General features: G+C 47.1%; 1 protein-coding gene and 1 long non-coding RNA gene across 8 annotated transcripts in view; one reads left to right on the top strand and one right to left on the bottom strand.

The window, feature by feature from the left end:
• Nucleotides 1-12,581, top strand: part of LOC132011950 (uncharacterized) — a 37,317-nt gene extending 24,736 nt beyond the window's left edge. Inside the window, exon 4 of the long non-coding RNA XR_009402465.1 lies at nt 11,630-12,581. This is a non-coding gene — a long non-coding RNA (uncharacterized LOC132011950). The remainder of the gene's footprint in view (nt 1-11,629) is intronic.
• Nucleotides 12,582-13,082: 501 nt separating this feature from the next.
• Nucleotides 13,083-17,946, bottom strand: part of ST6GAL1 (ST6 beta-galactoside alpha-2,6-sialyltransferase 1) — a 91,904-nt gene continuing 87,040 nt past the window's right edge. For all 7 annotated transcript variants that reach the window (XM_059391312.1, XM_059391314.1, XM_059391317.1 and 4 more), the window contains one exon: nt 13,083-16,004. In XM_059391312.1, coding sequence (XP_059247295.1) covers nt 15,763-16,004 — 242 coding nt within the window. In that variant the 3' untranslated portion in view covers nt 13,083-15,762. The remainder of the gene's footprint in view (nt 16,005-17,946) is intronic.

The following is a 17,946-nucleotide window of genomic DNA, read 5'->3' on the forward strand; positions in this document are numbered from 1 at the left end:
AGTTTTCAATCATTACTTATCCCCAATGCACCAATAACTTCTCTGCTAACAACTACAGTCTCATGGGGGAGTTCCTTTGATCAACCAACAAAACAGAAAAATAACCAGGTCTGACTCACGGATAGATTGAGTATGTTGGTATAAGCCCCAAGTCAGCCGTGGACCATATGTATCCTCACTCATGGTGGCCCAGAAAGACAGTGGTGAGGGGAAATTCGCCAACTGGACAGTTCGGACATTGCATCTGGTCATCTACCTTGCATGGAGGGAGAAGTGGCCTGCAGTGAGGATATGTACATGATTCATGGATAGCAATGAATGGCTCGGCTGATTGGTTAGGGACCTAGAAGGAGAAAGATGGGGAAATCAGGAATAAAGTAGCCTGGAGGGGAAGCATACAGATGAACCTATAAGAGTGGGCTCAAACTGCGAGCATCTTTGTACCACGTGTTTGGCCCACCAGTAAGCATCCCTGCAGAAGAGGCATATGACAAGCTGGATGGAGACTCTTCCAATGGATGTCAGTTCGCCTCCTTCTTGGCCATATCCATGTTTGTACAATAGGCCCATGAACAAAGCAGCCATGAAGGCAGAGATGAAGACACACTGTTTTGGGGCCTCTGGCTGCCTTTCACCCAGGTTGACCTAACTGCTGGCATTGCTGAATGTCTGACCTATCAGAAACAGAAACAACACCAAGTCCAAATACAGTGTTATCCCTCAAGAACAATGAGTCACTTAGTGAAAAGTTGATTACGTTGGACCCTGTCCACTCTGAAAACGGAAGCATTTTTCCTGATTGGGTTTGATATATATTCCAGAATGGACTTGCCTTTCCTGCACACAGGCCTCAGTTCACTAGCCAAGGGCCCACAGAGTACCTGATTTACCAGCATGATGTACTGCATAACAGTGCTTTGAATGTGCATCTATGGGTACAAAACTGTAGGACCCTTTGGTTCTACCACATACCGCATGATCCAGAGGCTGCCGGCCTTCTAGTGTGTTGAGTTGGCCTCTTAAAGGCACACCTAAAGTGGCAGGGGATACCCTGTGACAACTGGAGTCTGCATAATCAATGGGGAAAACATAGGAGTCTGGCAGTCAGCTGGTAGAAGTAGGAAATGACCCCCAGGACCAGCACTCCCACTTGAAGAATGTGTACTTCTTGTTCCAGCAAACTTCGGCTCCGTGGGCCTAAAGGTCCTGATTTCCAGGGAAGGTGTACTTCCACCAGGGGATATATTAAGAATCCCATTGAACTTAAAGCTATGGCTACCATCTGGTTATTGCCAGTAAACCAAAAGATACAGCAATGAGTTGCCATACTCTCAGGGGAATTGACTCCGAGGAGGCAGAATTATGCTTCATAATGAAGCTGCGGAAGAACATGTTTGGTGTTCAGGTGGCTCACTGAGATATTCCTTGGTACTCCCATGGCCAGGATGAAGTGTGAATGGGGAGCTACAGAGCTCCCATTCTAGGTCCAAGAGCTCAGAACCCCCAGGTTGAAGGTCTGGGCCATCTCACTAGCCTAGCCACCCAGACTACAAGAAATGGTAGCCAAGGGCAAGAGGTGAATCAAGAACAGGTAATCGTGCAGAAAAATGACAGGTATTACCTACAGTTTCAGGACCAACAGCAGCAGTGAGGGATGTGGGTTTTCTCATTAACATGGCTCTCATAAGCTTTCCCCCAGAAACTTTGACCAAGGGTTCCTTTTCCTCCACATCCTTGCCAACCCTTGTTAGTTCTTGTCTTTTTGAAGACAGCTTTTCTAACTTTCTGTGAGGTGATATCTTTTGTGACTTAGATTTGCATTTCCCTGATGATTAGTGATGCTGAGCACTTTTTGGCCATTTGTATGTCTTCTTTGGAAAAAAATCTATTTAGTTCTTTCTCCCTCTGACCCTGTTTTCATGGATTATTCATCTGCTATTGAGTTCTATGGGTTCTTGATATATTTTGGATTTTTAACTCCTTATCAGACACCGGATTTGCAAATATTTTCTCCATTCTGTAGGTTTCCTTTTCACTTTGTTGGTTGTTTCTTTGCTACACAGAAGCTTTTTGGGTCAGTGTAGTTCTACTTGTTTATTTTTAATTTGTTACTTGTGCTTTTAGTGCCATATCCAAAAAATCATTGCCAAGACCAATGTTAAAGAGTCCTATTCATGTGAATTTTTTTCCTATGAGTTTTGTGGTTTCAGTTCTTATGTTTAATTTGAATCTGTGGTCCATTTCAAGTTAACTTTTGTGAGTGGTGGGGCAGGAGTCCAATTTCATTCCTCTATCTATGGTTATCCAGTTTTCTCTGCTCCATTTGTAGGAAACTACCCTTTCCCCCATTGGATATCTTCTAGGCAGCATAATGTTGGTTCTTGCCTTTGCACCCATCCACCACTTTATTGTGATTGAAGAATTCAATCCATTTGCCTTTAGAGTGATTATTGAATGATAAGGACTTACTAATGGCATTGTATTCTTTTCTAGCTGTTTTATAGTTCCCTTCTCCCTTTCCTCACTTCTTGCTGTGTTAATTTGTGAATTAATGATTTTTCCATAGTGGTACACTCTGATTTTCTGCCTTTTATCTTCTGTGATTCCACTTTAGGTTTTTGTTTTGCAGTTCCTCTGAGGAACCACGCTGGCAAATCCGTGTTTGTTTGTTTTCATGTTTTTTCTTTGCCGAACTTATTTTGTTTTTTTTTTTTGTTTTTTGTTTTTTTTTTTTTTATATATATCATTAAATTGTTTATCTGTGTTCTCTTTCAGCTCTCTGAGCATTTTTAGGACAATTACTTTGAATTCTTGGCCAGACAATTCTTGAAGCTCCATGCTTTGGGACCAGTTACTGGTGGCTTACTGTATGTCTTCAGTGGAGTTGTGCTTTCTTTATTCTTAATGATTCCTGCAGCCCCATGTAGGTGCCTGTGCAATAGAATAAGCACAGACTTTAGGGACAGCCTTTGGTCAGGGAAGACTTCCACTTGCAGATGGGGGCATGCTGGAGTCTGCTGTGAGCCCCGGTCTAGTGGTGCAAGGCTCTGGCTGTGGAAGCGTGTGGCAATACCAGGTCCAGGAAAAGGCAAAATGTCCCTTCAGCTCAGGCCACCAGAGTCCCTGGCATTGACAGCTATGTGTCCTTGGTGAGGACTTGGTGGGGCGTGGGGTGGGGTGGGTGTTCATGATGGCTGCAGCAGCTGTTGTGATCTTCAGCAGTTCCCCACTCCGGGTCCAGCAGTTGGGGGCCAGGGCTGGTGGCGTGCACACATTCAGTTTAAGGTGCCTGTGTAACAGCAGGCGCCAGCTGCCTACATACAGATCTAGGGCCGGGGACAGCCACTGGCTCATTGGTGGCTCCCGAAGCCCTGGATGCTGACATGTTTCTGTTGTACAGTCTCCCGTACATGTGTGTATGTGTGCACTTCGGTGGAGGCTGGTAACAGGGGTCAGGCCAGGTTATGCAGATATGCAGATGAAGGCTAGCTACAGGTTAGTAGAGTTGTGCAGGCCAGTGACAGAACACAGGGCCTGATCTGGGCCCGCAAGCAGCCACGGGGTTCCTGGCCACCAGGATGCTCCCCCATGGCTGCACAGTCTCCCTGGGCATGGGCTTCGCGGTAAAGGCTGGTGCTGGCTGGCTGGTAAACGGCATGCAAGGGAACAGCTAGAGCATCTGCCCTGACTGCACACCTAGCAGTGGGGGGGCAGGTGGGGGGGTCAGCTGTGAAGATCTAGGCTGGTGCTCTGCCATGGGCAGGCACAGAGGCCTAGGCTGGCTGCCATTGTGGTTCCTGGGCTCTGGCAGGGGCAGGGAGGGGGTGGTGACGGAGCAGGAGGGACTCAGGCAGCTGGCATCTGTGAACACAAACACCCGTATGGCCAAAGTGGGTGAAATGTGCCGGGGTCTGGCAGTGGTACGGGCCATTGGCTCTTTCGTCTGCAGTGAAAGAAGCTGGGGCTATCTGTGGAGCAGGTCACTGCAAGCCACCCTTGCTCCTGCCATGTGGCTGCTGTCCGTAGCCCCCGCTTTCCTTTTTGTCCCTAGCCATTGCTGTACAGCTCAGTTTTGCTTTGTCCAGTGGGGTAAAACTGAAGCGGGTCTCATCTGTGGTGCCATGAAAGTCTAGAGAAGCTGGTTGTTCAGCCTGCTTTTCCTTTCCTAACTAGACGGCAGCTTTCTACCTGGGGAGTTCCCGCTTGGCACTGAGCACAGCAGCCGGTGAGGTGGGACAAGGCAGGCAGAACGAAGCTGCCCTCCTTCTCCTGCAGTTACGCTCAGATTGTCTCTGTTCCACTGTGTTGCTAACTTTTCTTCAGTGGACCCCAGAGCTGTTTTTGTTTGTTTGTTTGTTTTTCCTTTTCTTTTTTTTCTTTTTCATAGCTAGCTGTCTATTGATCTTTATGTGGGGACAGGAGCTGGGGTCATCATTTTGGTGATGTCACTCTCCTTGTCATCATTTTCATTATAACTGTTACTTCATCACATGACACCAGGACTGGGCATTATGTATATAGATCAGGATTTATCAGTTGGATGAATGGGTGGATGGATGGATGGATGGATGGATGGATAGATGGACAGACAGGCGGATGGATGGGGAAAAATTGAAACAAATATTTTTTAGAAGTTCTGAAAGAAGAGGGTGCAAAGAGATAGCTGACAGGATTAGTGGGCACTAGATTTAAAGAGTTTGAAAGGACTTTAGGTCTGAACTAGAGGGTCTGTCCTAAGTGAAAATTACTGAGCTGGGCAAGCCTGGAAACGTCAATGCAAGAATAAACTTAGAAAGTGTTTCTACTCTCGAGTGGCCTGGCAGCGCTGGTGTCCTTCCAGCTGTTAAGCATGGAATACTGCTCTGTGGCTTCTGATGGAATTTACCATGGTCTGATAGGAAATAACTCACATGAGTGAAACTGAAGGGAAAAAAAGCTGAGATTAGTAACTGCTGGCCAAGTAGAGCAGACAGTGAGATCAGCATGGTCACCCCAGGCCAAACCACTAACTCCCTTCTCTTGGTAAGTAAGCACTGCCTGGAGCATTCGAATCAACTACGGTTGGATTATTTTATTATAAAAGTGGCTACTCAGGGTTTCTCTGTGTTTTTACTTTCATCTACAACTCTCAGTTGAATCCTACTTTATTACTCAGTTCCCAGGGCCACACACACTCCGTGTGCAGTATTTTCCAGGAACAGGAGGTTTCCTATTTGGAAAATAGGGATTCATGTAAAGACCTAGCAGACACTACCCTCTTGATCTCCTTCCACAGAGGTTCGTAGGGGCTCACAGCTTTGTCTCAACATGAGCTGCAGAATTGAAGACTTCCAGCCATTTTCATGTCTGCACCCGAGACTGAGCCTTCCCATTCAACCAGTCACGTCTCTGATAGATGATAGACCTTTGGCAAGTGGGTTTCAGAGTGTCCCAATAAAGAAATTTATGTCACTTTCCCCCACCCGTTTTCAGGATCCTTCAGTCTTTCTTTGGAAAGAGGGAAAAACAGACATCTGACATAGCACAGGGAGAGCCTTGGGGGATGCCAGGGCCTGAGGCTGCCATTCGGGCTCTGTTGGTTCAGCTGCGCAGGCCCACCTGTAGGCTGCCCCAGAGCAGAGGCACACACACACACACACACACACAAACACACACACACACCTTCTCAGCACAGGACAGACTGGATCTCCTATCTGGAAAGAGTGAGTCACTTCTGTAGCTAAAGCCTTGAAAAATGCTCAGCCTCCACCATCCTGCTGCCCCAGCCCCCTTCACGGCTGACCAGGTATGCACCTGCACACCCTCCACGAAGACCTCTCTGTCAGAGGCCATTCTTGTTTCTCCAAACCTTGCTTCAAGCCCTGACCCTGACCTTTTCACTGAAGTTCCAGCTCCCTCAAATCTCAACCCGAACAGAACAGCGAGGCCTTGGTCTGAAGTGCACTTGTCTTCATGGCAGCCAGCACTTTCCTCTTCATGCTTTTCTGTCAACACCGGTGCCAGGCACTAGCCACTCTTGCTGCCTCTGCTTACCACCCTACTCCCTGCCACATACCACACTGAGTTTTCCATTTCCTGTAGGTATTGCAGGGAATCTGAATCTTTCTCATACTGACACCACAGTCCTCTTGTCCTAACTCCATAACAGAGCAATAGAACAGTCCATGTCCCTTTTCCCTCCTGTTGTGACCCCTTGAACCAGAGCCAGGCCTGATAAGCCTAGAAGGACAGACTGACTGCTCCCCTAGGCCTGGACCTTTGGGAGCAATCTGTATGACTATAAAACAATTCATGGTTTGCCTAGCAAGAGTCCACTTTCAAAATTATGTTTGGCTGGCAGATGTTGGGTCTTCGCTGCTTTAGGGAAAGGGGAACTTGAGTCAAAAGACAAGGACATAGAATGTAATCTTGGGCATTTGAGTTTTCCAGGTCCAGATCTGGGATAAGGGTACTTTAAGGAATTTTTAGGAGAAATTTTAATTATGTGTGCTTTTTGCCTTCTATACTAACTTTTGAACCTTACAACTAGATAGGAATATGATTCCACTGTGCAGTTTTTGAAAGAAACTTTATTATTTATTAGTAAATAATCTTTATTAGTAAAATTTTATACCAAAGCAATTTGTTTTTCATGAAAACAGAAAGACATTTTTAGGTATATAAGGACTTTTGTATCCTTGAAACAAGTTTTTGAAGATGTACTGCAACAGAATAATAAAGGGAGCAAACTAAGAGCATCAAGATTGGAGATATTACAGTATAAAATAATTGTTGCTGAGTAATTAATCAATTTAAAATAGAAATGTTCCTCAAAATACATTGTAACTCTGGTTCTTAGACTGAATGATGTCATCAAAAATTGTTCTCTGAACAATAATATTCTGAATCTAAAATCCTAATTTTTAAATTTTTATTTAAATTTGATTAATTAGCATATAGTGTATTATTTGTTTCTGAGGTAGAGGTCAATGATTCATCAGTCTTATATAAAACCCAGTGCTCTCTACATCACATGTCCTCCTTAATGCCCCATCCCTTTACCCCCTACCCTCTAGCAACCCCCAGTTTGTTTCCTATAGTTAAGTCTTTTATGGTTTATCTCCCTCTCTGATTTCATCTTATTTTATTCTTCTCTTCCTTCCCCATGATATTCTGTTTTGTTTCTTAAATTCTTTATATGAGTGAAATCATATGATAATTGTCTTCCTCTGATTGACTTATTTCACTTAGCATAATACCTTCTAGTTCCATCCAGATCACTGCAAATGGAAGGACTTCATTTTCTGATGGCTGAGCAATATTCCATTATATGTGTGTGTGTGTGTATATATACATGCATATATCTGTTCATCTGTCAGTGGACGTCTCGGCTCTTTCTATAGTTTGGCTATTGTGGACATTGCTGCTATAAACATATAAACATTGGGGAGTAGGTACCCCTTTAGAACACTACAGTTGTATCTTTGGGGTAAATACCTAGTAGTGCAATTCCTGGGCTAAAATTCTTATATTAACAAAGATTAAAGATAGGGAGTAGAGAATAAAAGTTTGTCAAACTTAATTTGTTTATATAGAAATATAAGATCATTCTATTTGATTCTGACAAGGAGTAAAATATGGGTTAAAGTGCTTTTGTAAAACTTTGAGTAGAATGAAACATGGGACATATACTACACAGTATCCAATGTATATTATACAAAGCTCAAAAAGATAAAAAGAGAAAACCAAATAATAGGGGAAAAGAAAAGAAATAGTTGGAAGTATAAAAACAGAATGGAAGAAGGTGACAGTTAAAGATAATAATTATAGTACATTAGAATGAGTTTAAATTAAATTAAAATCTCCCTACTAAAAGGCTGACATTCTGGGGCACCTGGGTTGCTCAATTGACTTCAGCTCAGGTCATGATCCCACAGTCATCAGATCAAGCACTGTGTCAGGCTCTGTGGCCAGCATAGTCTTCCTCAGATTCTCTCTCCCTCTCCTTCCAGCTCATGCTCTTTCTCTTTCTCTCTCTCAAATAAATCTTTAAAAAACAATTAAAAAAAAATGTAAGAAAAAAAAAAAAGCCTTACTCTTCACTGTAAACTCATTGCCCCTCCCCCAACTGGCACCATGCTACACTGAATGGGTCCCCCTGGGCTTCTGACTTCTCCTGTGGGAAACTGGAGCTCAAGATGGACATCCAGCTCCCCCAGCATTATGGGATGTTTCCCAGAGGGCCCACTTGGATTTCACCTCTAGGGCATCACTGGGGGAATCTGCAGGGCTCAACTACCAGGTATCAGAGAGAGAGGAAGAAGGGGACAGAGCCTACCACAGCCAGTGCTCTGGTCTTGATGGGTCTCATTTGTGCTTGCAGCTGCACTCAAGCCGAGATCCCAGCCAGTGGCTCTGCCCATATATCTTCAGACTAAGTTGGTGGCCCTGTTTGGCCAGGGAGCTCAGTTGGCAGTTCTGCCTGATTTGAGTCCCTAGTCAAGGCCACGCTGACTGTAGAACCTGTTCTGTTCTGCTGGTGTGGGGAAACAGATGTGCAGTCCCACTCAAGCGCTGAGCACAGCCTCCAGTTCCATCTATCCAGGAAGCCTTGCCTAGGAACTAGGACGACTGTGGAGCTCATCCTCCAACCCTGATTGGGCAGGGAGCCAAGGCAGCCACCCTGTCCAGCTGTTAAGCATAGCCCCTGACCCTGCATATCCAGGGAGCCTGAACAGTGACCCTGAGCAAGCTCAGAGCCCCGCCTATGGTCCTGCCAAGGCGCGCAGCCCAGCCTACAGCCCCGCCCAGCCTACAGCCCCGCCCAGCCTACAGCCCCACCCAGCAGCGGACACCCGCTTCTGGCCCTGCCTGATTGCTGAACACAGCCCTGCAGCCTTCCACAAGCAGGAAGCCCAGATGGTGACTTGACTTGATCACAGAGTGATAGCGGGCAGCCTAGCCTCATGAAAGAAAACCCGGAGAGCAACTCTGCCTGATCGCAGAGCACATTATCTATCCCCACCCAGCTGCAGGATGTAGCTGGATGCCCCTCCCAACCACGGAATCCGCCCAGCAACCTTGCTTTCACTTGGTTGCTAAGTCCTTGTTGGCTGTTGACAAGAGGCCTCCATTCACAGGACTTTTCCAACCGCTGGACTGTCCTCCTGACATGGTGGCTGGCTTGTCCTAGAGCAAGTGATCCAAAGGAGGGCAAGGTGGGAGCTACCATGTCTTTGTGACCTACCACAGAATAAGACGCTGTCATTTCCTCAGTACCCTATTGGTAACACAGATTGGCACTATTCCGTGTGGGAAGGGATTTCATAAGGACGCGAATACCAGGAGGCAAGGGCAGTTGGGGGTCATTTTGAAGCCTGGCAATGACCGTCTGCCTTATTGATCCTCCCCTGCCACATGCAAAATATATTCACCGCTTCCAGATCCTTCTTGCTCCCGCCGCCCCACACGTTCATCCCTTTACCGGATCAGTGGAGCGCAGCCAGCAGACTGCCAGATGACAGGGCCTAGTTTCCAGCCCTGACTGATCACAAAGCACAGTCTGAGGCCCTGTCCAGAGTCTTCCTGAACACAGAGTAAAGCCAGCAGAAGCGTCCTCTCAGGGAAACGGCCGAAGTGATCGCAGAGCCCAGCCAGTGGCACCGCCCCTGACATCAGAGCCCTGTAAGAGAACCGCCTTGGAGGGAAACCAGTCAGCCCCCAGTTAAGCACTCAGATGGCTGCAGCCCTCACAAGGCACTGTGTGCAGAAAGATTTCCTGTCATTTTAAGCTGCTAACCTTCGAGCCATTTGTTAGATAGCAATATAACTAATAACACACTCTTCATTTTTTAGGTTTTTACTAATTTCTTTGGAGAAACAGAAAGGAATAACAACAATAAACCAGAGAAAGTCATGACATTTTTAGCAATCTTACAGTGCTGCCTTTGGTTATTCCCTGGGCTATCTTTTCTGACTTTCTTAGACTGCTCCAGAAGTTCCTCTAAGATGATTCTGAGAGTCTTCCAGTGACAATTTCCTGAGAGAAGACTACCTATCCCACCTACCACCCACCTCAGAATGTAGTCAGAGATGATGTATGCTTGCATGTGCAGTTACTTGGGGGGAAACAATGTGAAGAAACCACATGTCCAAGTCTAAGGAAAATTGTATAAATTACAACACATTTTTTTGATAGACTATCATGTACCTATTACAAAGCATAATTACAAAGAGACCTTCACTGTTCTGGAGACACTTTTATGATGGATTTTTAAGTTTAGAAAAAGCAGGACATGATCTTATGTGTCTGTGTAATATTTTGTGTGTGTATGTATATGTTTTTATGGTATTTTAAAATAGAATGGAGAACTGCTAGCAGGGATTATTATTGGGTGATAGGATGCAGATGACTTTTTCCCTTGTATGCTTTGGACAGTGAATATGTACTACTATTAGAATCAGAAAAAAACTTTAAAGAAAAAAGGGGCAGTCCTGCCCGTCCCTCAAGACTGTCACCCAGTAAGACTACCCAAATCCCTGTCAAAATCAATCTTTTTTTCTATAACTTCATGATTGTTCCTTTTCTTGTACAATCCCATCTCTTCTTCTTTGCCGTTTGCGTGGTATCTTTCTCCTACGCTGTTATAAACGCATCCCTAACAACATAAGCGTACCACCTAGGTTTAGTGCTCCAGAAAATGGCCTCACTGGGGATAACACAGGCGGGGCAGGCCTGTTCCCCCAGGCTCTGTGGCTCTTTGTCACTGTATCCCAGTACCACTCACTGGAGATGCTCCCTGTGGACTCAATGGACGGAAGAGAAGCTCCCCTCCCATTAGAAACTTGTTGTCCGGTCAATCCTGAAAAGGACTGGCTAGTGGCCCAAGTGCATCTGATGGTGGGATTCTGTGGGCACTGGTAAGGCCTTTTCCTCTTTCCTGCAACTGATGTCACGATCCCAGCCCACAGAGATGAATGTTCAGGGCTGGAACAGTGCAAGGTGACCCTGGGGCAATAACACAGCCCCTGTCACATCACCACACATCCTGGAAGGCTGCTCTGGAGGTCACAAGGGAAGAGGAAACCAAGGCCACACTAGAGACCGGGAGCTAGGAATAGATGGGGTGGCAGTTGGGGATACTAAGTGCACTCCTCTCCCCACCCACTCCTGCCTATAAGACTGATACTGGTGTGGGTGTGGGTGTGGGTGTGGGCTCAGCATGCCATCGGGGTGCCAAGTCTTCTATAAGAAGAAAGGGCCTAAGAGTTGGGCTTTGGTCAGTGAGGAGAGCTACTGGTGAGGGAGATGTGGGGGTGACAGATGAATCTCTCACTTGATGGCCTTTCCCTCTATGGCCTGGCTCTCACAAGTGGCTAGTGAGGTAAGGAGGAGCCAGGACCCCATTCTTTCTCCTTCGTGCCCAACATAAACGAAAAAGGAGCAGAATACCTAGAGTCAGAAGCAGGGGAATGGCAGCACGAGGAGGCTGCAGAAGTTTCCCCCCAGCCACAGAGAGAGGGGCGCAGCCCACCTAACTCACCAGCTGAGAGGACCTCACAGAGAGTTAGGGCCACTGTAAATGTGGCCAGTGCAAATCTCAGTTCCCATACTGACTGGAATCCATTTTCCTGTCACTTCTATTCCAAGTGCCCTTTCCACTGGGATCCAGAAGAAAACCCAGTCTTCGTTGGCAGGGCCTTGCAGCTGAGTTCCAGGGGGCTGACCGCACTCAAGCACTGTCAGAAGGAAATACGGGCATTCCTGTCGGTTGTGCTTTGCGTTACTGCACTTTGTGGATATGCATTTTTTTAAGAATTGAAGGTTTGTGGCAACCCCGTGTCAAGTCTACTCGGACCTTTTCCAACAGCATTTGCTCGTTTCCTGTCTCTGTGTCACATTTTAGTAATTCTTGCCATATTTCAAAGATTTTCATGGTTATATTTGAATTGCTGCAGTTTCGTGATAAAACCTGAATGGATGAGGAGTTGCTTTTCGTGGAGGAGCAAGGAAAATGGTTGCTTGAGATGGAATCTACTCCTAGTGAAGATGCAGTGAAAATTGTTGAAACGGCAACAAAGCCTTTAGAATATTATGTCAACTTAGTTGATAAAACAGTGGCAGAGTTTGGAAGGATTGACTCCAAATTGGAAAGAAGTTCTACTGTGGGCAAAATGTATCAAACAAGGCTGCATGCTACAGAGAAGTTGTTGGTGAAAGGAAGTCAATCAATGTGACAAACTTCATCATGGTCTTTTTTTCCCCTCTTGCTTTTTTGAGAGAGTGTGCAAGTGGGGGCAGGGAAATCTGAAGCAGACTCTGTGCTGCGCATGAGTGCAGAGCCCAATGCGGGGCTCGATCCCAGGACCCTGAGACGGGAGCCGAAATCAAGAGTCAGACACTTAACCAACTGAGCCACCCAGATGCCCCACATCTGTTGTCTTATATTAAGAAATCGCTGAAGCCACCCCAGCCTTCAGCAACCACCACCCTGATCAGTCAGCAGCCAGAAACATCCAGGCAAGACCCTTCACTTATGACTCACTGAAAGCTCAGATGATGGGTAGCATTTTTAGCAATAAAATATTTTTTGACTAAGGTATGTACATAGTTTTGTAGACACAATGGTAGCACACACTGAAATAGACTACAGTGTAGCATAGTGTGGTTTCGGGGGACATGTTTAAGCCATAATGGGAGGTACGCAGTTGACAGAGAAGAGGAATTCTCCCGTCTCTCCTGTTCCTGCTTTTTGGGATTTTTTATCAACACACTTTGGCTGTTCCCTTAGGACATCATTCCCTTAAGAGTTTTAGGCTTTTGGAAACTAAGGTAAAGACCTTCCATCCATTCTGCTTTCTGCTCTACAGCACTCCTTCCCTGAGGTATTGGACAAACAACTTAGTCATATGAATTTAAGCAAGACCAAAAGTAAGAACCCTTGATCGGTGGCTATCTCAGAGATGCTATCTGCCACATAAGTGACCATTCTTCTTCCTGAAGTATGGAAGAGAAGCTAGTAGGGGAAAATCCGTGGCTTTGGGATTCCTGTTGTGCCTCCTTGGAGATAAAAGTTGAGAAGTAGCAAGTAAGGAGAGAGGGAGAAGCTTTTTAAAAACACATTTATTTTAAAATTTTACATCATCTTTGGGTAATTCAGAATTTGATTAGGCATGTTTCAGATACTTCTGAGATCAAGGTCTCCAAACCAAGGTGAATAGCTTATGTGATTGAAGGATTGGGGGACCTCATGATATAGGATGAAGAGATGGCTACTGACAAAGACACGATCCCCTCAGAATGGGGACTTTCCCGCGGCACTCAGTCACCATTTTTAAATTATCTGTCACAAATATGAAACCTCTCACCAGACCAACAATAATAACCTCTGATTTGCATTTTACTAGTTTCCATATAAAGAGAACACAGAATTAAAAGTTCTATAGACCCCAAATCACACTGACATTAATCTGATCCCTTATATTAATAATAAGAATGAAAAGCTAGCATCTACCCAGTGTAGTCTCACACCAGTGCCTCTCTCTCGCTGGTGGAACGCTCCTTCCTCACACTGTGTATGATTTAAAGATTGCAATGTATGCATCAAATCAGGACCTAAAGCAAGCTGGGAATTCATGGGCTCAGAAAGCTGGAAAAGACTTGTCCGCACAGCAGGAGGCAGCCCAAGTGCTCGGCCCATTCCTAAGCAGAAAGGCCAGAGCTGCAAGGAGGGGGAAGGTGGGGTGAGGAGGAGAAGGGGGAGGAGGGACACTTCTATACCTACACCCTCCATTGTGTGCATGGTTTCCTGGGTGCCAGGCAGGGTCGTTGTTGTCTCCCAGTAGGATAGTTAATTCCCTGATGACAGGACCCCCTCCCTGACCTACCTCAAAGCAAGGTCAGGCCCAAGTGTGAGTTTGGAGCAGGTCCTTAGTAAAGGGAGGAATGGAGGGAAGGAGGGAGGGAGGAAGCCACCAGGTACTGAGCACCTGCTATGTGCCAAGTACAGTACTGGGACAGATATTTCATGTAACACAACAGCCTTGTGAGGTACGCTCACCACCCCTATTTTACAAATGTGGAAACAGAGTCTCAGGAAAATTTGCTCATGGCGGCATGGTTAGTACATAGGGGAGGATCAGTTGGAAAACCCAGAGCTTCTCCCTCAAGGGCTCCTGCTACTGCCCCTAGAAGCCAAGGGTCTGGCAGTACGTGAGCACTCCAGCTCCCAGACGACTGGTCCAGGGCTCAAGCTTAAGAGGCGCTGAACCCTGGTTTTACAGCATTATTTTGTGACCCTGAGCAAGTCCTTTACGTTCTCCTCCCCAGGGGCCAGACCAGTCCAGTGTGGTTCTCCACTGGAGAAGGAGGTTGCAGTAAAACTACCCAGGAAGCATGTTTGCACCCCACGGTGGGAGGGCCTCTGTCTGGAGACTGTGATATCGCCCCCTTGCTGGAGGGGTGGAGGGCATGGCTGACTGATAAACCTTGTGAGAATCCGTTACGGTCTCTAAGGTGCTCATTTCTGAGAGCAAGTTTAAATTCTAGGGAACCACATCCCCACTCCCTGAGAGACATTCTGTGAAAGGCCCATGAAGGCGAAAGAAATCATCAGATCAGGATACTTTTAAAGTACAAAATGCTTAAAAGTAATTTGAGAGAGGAAAAAAGTCTACTTTAAAGGGGAAAACAAGATGGCAGCCTGGGGGTGGGGGGTGGGGCGAGCATTAACAGGGAAGCAATGGACACGGTGTGTGACCCCAACTTCAGTGAAGGGTCAGGCCAGGCCGAGTACGGACAAATTGGGTTTTTGGCATCTGGCTTGCCAGGTGTCTCCGATGGGGCTGCCCTGCGAGAGGGGAAGCAGCTTCCTCAGAAAATAACTTGAGCCTCAAAGGTCAGGCAGACCTTAGAGAATAAATATGGGCAACAAAGGCAAAAAGGAAAACACAACTCAAATGACTCAAAACATCTGCTGACATGTTCCTCCAGTCCCCTGAAATCTCCACAGCCAAGCTCAGCGAAGGCCCCTACGACCCACAGACACAGCGAATACGTGCCCCCTTGAGCATGTAAGCTCATAACTGGGCAAATCGGCATCGCTGCCACCACCCCCACCCCTTCCACGTGCACTGAGCACACTGAACCCTCCGTCTCCTTCCCACTGAACTGTGAGCAAACGGAGGATGGAGACCATGTCCTTCCGTGCCTCTCTTCTCCATACGGAGAGGATGTGGGTTTATCACAACCCTTTGTGCATGAGCACCCAGGCTAAGGACCCACCAAGCCAGCTAGAGTGATAGGAATGCCTCATCTTCCAAGGGTACGGACCTCAAGAGCAGCTTTGTTCTGGAGGAATTGAGCATGTTTCCTATGCCTCAGACCACTTCCTGGCTCCCCAGAGCTACCCTGTACCCACACACAATCATAATTTGGGAGAATTTCTTTAACATGTGAAATCAGTGTCTAGGAGCAGATGTTGAGCAACAGAGAGCGCTGGTTTGTGAAGATAACGTCATTCTGGGGGGGGAAACAGCTCAGCTTTGGCAGCCCTGGAGGGAAAGGTGGCGTGGAGAGAATGCTAGGTGTGCGGCGGGAGGCTTTGGGCTCGCACACCTCTGCAGCTTCCGGGCAGGCTGGACCTAGCTGCCTGCTGTTGGAACTCCTGCAGCCTGTGGCTCTTGGTGACAGAAGGCCCATCATGCAGCTTGTGATTGTTCGGGAACGTGACCTGCCCGGATGTGGTGGAGAAGGGCGAGGGGACCTGACCCAGGAGTCCAGGCTCAGCAGCGAATTTTCCGGAAGCCAGGCAGTGTAGCTTTTCCCAGCAGGTAAATGTCCTCGTCTGTGCCCTGGTTGAGGTGTTTCACCAGATTCTTCTCAAAGAGGAGTGGGTGGTAGGCGCCCATCGTGCAGGCACTGTCAAAGAACTTCTGGTAGTAGTAGCACACATCGGTCTTGCGCTTGGATGGGAGGAACTCGTAAATATCCACCTGGTCACACAATGTCATCATGATGATGATTCCTGAAGAGGAGAGCAGAGGTAAGTTCGACCCAACAATACAACTCTACACCCTGGAGCTCTGCCCCATGAGTCCAGCAACTCAGGAACCCAAATCTGGGGAGAGGTCTATTTGGAGTTTCTATGTATTACCGTGATTCCCAGTCTGAGCTCGGCCAGTAAGCCGGTCCAGCAGGCTGTTCCTCAGGATGCAGGGCTGCTGAGCCCTATGCCCCTCTGAACCCCCGGCAGGTCAGGGGCTGGTGCATGGCAGCTTCTCCCTAAACACCAGGGGACGGACGTGTTCCATCCATCAGTCACTGAGCTAATCAGTGTGAATAAGCTAGATGAAGAGAGAGGACTAGATGACTGGGGAGACAGTACCATCCATGTACATAGAACTTTCTAGCACTTTTATATCCTGTAGGAGACTCACAGATGGCGCTGACTGGGAGAGATGATTCTTACAGTGCTTAGGAGAAACAGTGTGGGCAGAAAGGCTGTCTTTCCCCAGCTGGGAGGATGGTGGTTGGAACAGGAGCCTGCCTGGTCCATGTTGATGGGCTCTGCTCATTCTGGCGGGAGACGGGAGTGCAAGGGGTGAGGCCAGGTTGGTGCTCTCAGGGAGGAGGCACAGAACACTCTGCTGGAGACATGACCCCAACAAGAGGCAGGAGACTCTTGCGACACACACACCTGTCCCCACCTGGCTCAAGCACTTCTCTAGGCCCTCTCTGGGGCTCAGTTTCTCCATCTGCCTCTTACCACACAGGCTGTTGCTAGGATACAATAAGATCATGGCTCTCACACCCCTTTCAACCACCATAAATATAGGGGAAGTTTATGATGAAATAGTCCTTACTAAGAGCAAAACTGTAAACTGCTAGCAGCAACTTTGTTCTAGAGGAATCAGATAGGGGAAGAGTCCTCTCTGGCTGCCCCTGGTCTAATGGGGCGAAAAGATACTTCTGCAACTAAACTGTGAAGGCATGACAGAAGTGGCTTCTGGAAATTTCAGGAGGGAACACTTGCTATGGAGGAAGTCTCATGTAAGCCTCCTGGTGACACTGGGTGGGGCCCAGCAGGGGCCACGGCCATTGGGGATGGGCAAGAAGAGGGGACAGTGGGGTAATGGGAAAGTGTTCCCTGGGATGCTTTTCCCACTATTCCTGCTCCAAAGGGCTCCTGGAAGAGCCCCAAATGCACACATACCAAAACTGAAGAGAATTGTACAAAGACACTCTACTGAGATGGTCCCCATCCTTTTCTCTAAGGAGTGCTTCTGACAGTAAACACACAGTTGTTCACGAACTCAGAGGCCATTACCACAGGGCTAGCCTGTGCCACATTCTGAAGAAGGCATCAAACTGAGAGACTCTTAACAAAAAGGAACCCTGAGAGACTCTTAACAAAAAGGAACCCCGGTTGCAGGAGGGGAGGTGTGTGGGGGATGGGCTAGATGGGGGATGGGCATTAAGGAGGACACTGGTGATGAGCACTGGGTGTTGTATGTAAGTGTTGAATCACTAAACTCTACTTCTGATACCAATATTAAATCATATATTAATGAACTAGAATTGCAATAAAAATTTAAACAAGAATGTAAAATTTAAAAAGGAGGAAGAATGTTTTAAACTCCGTCACCACCCTGAGGGAGTTTGCATCCCAGCAAGAGGGCAGGCTCATCATACAGTGGGGGGTACGGGGGGGGCCCAGAGAAGGGAGCCTCCCTTCCACGTGTCCAAGAAGAAAGCCTGAAGCCAGCATTCAGTACCCTCTGGACTCAGATCCCAGTTCACCTACACCAGCTCCCTCAGCTCCGTTCATGACCCTCCAACCCAGGAAAACTCTGCCTCTCATTCTTCTCTCAGAGCCAGGACTAGGGTACTCACTGGGTTCGACAGATTTTTGAAATTTTGAATAAAGTATTATTGACTATTGCTTTGTCTTCAGATGCCAATATGGC

The sequence above is a fragment of the Mustela nigripes genome, chromosome 2 (genome assembly GCF_022355385.1).
Source record: "Mustela nigripes isolate SB6536 chromosome 2, MUSNIG.SB6536, whole genome shotgun sequence".
NCBI lineage: Eukaryota > Metazoa > Chordata > Mammalia > Carnivora > Mustelidae > Mustela > Mustela nigripes.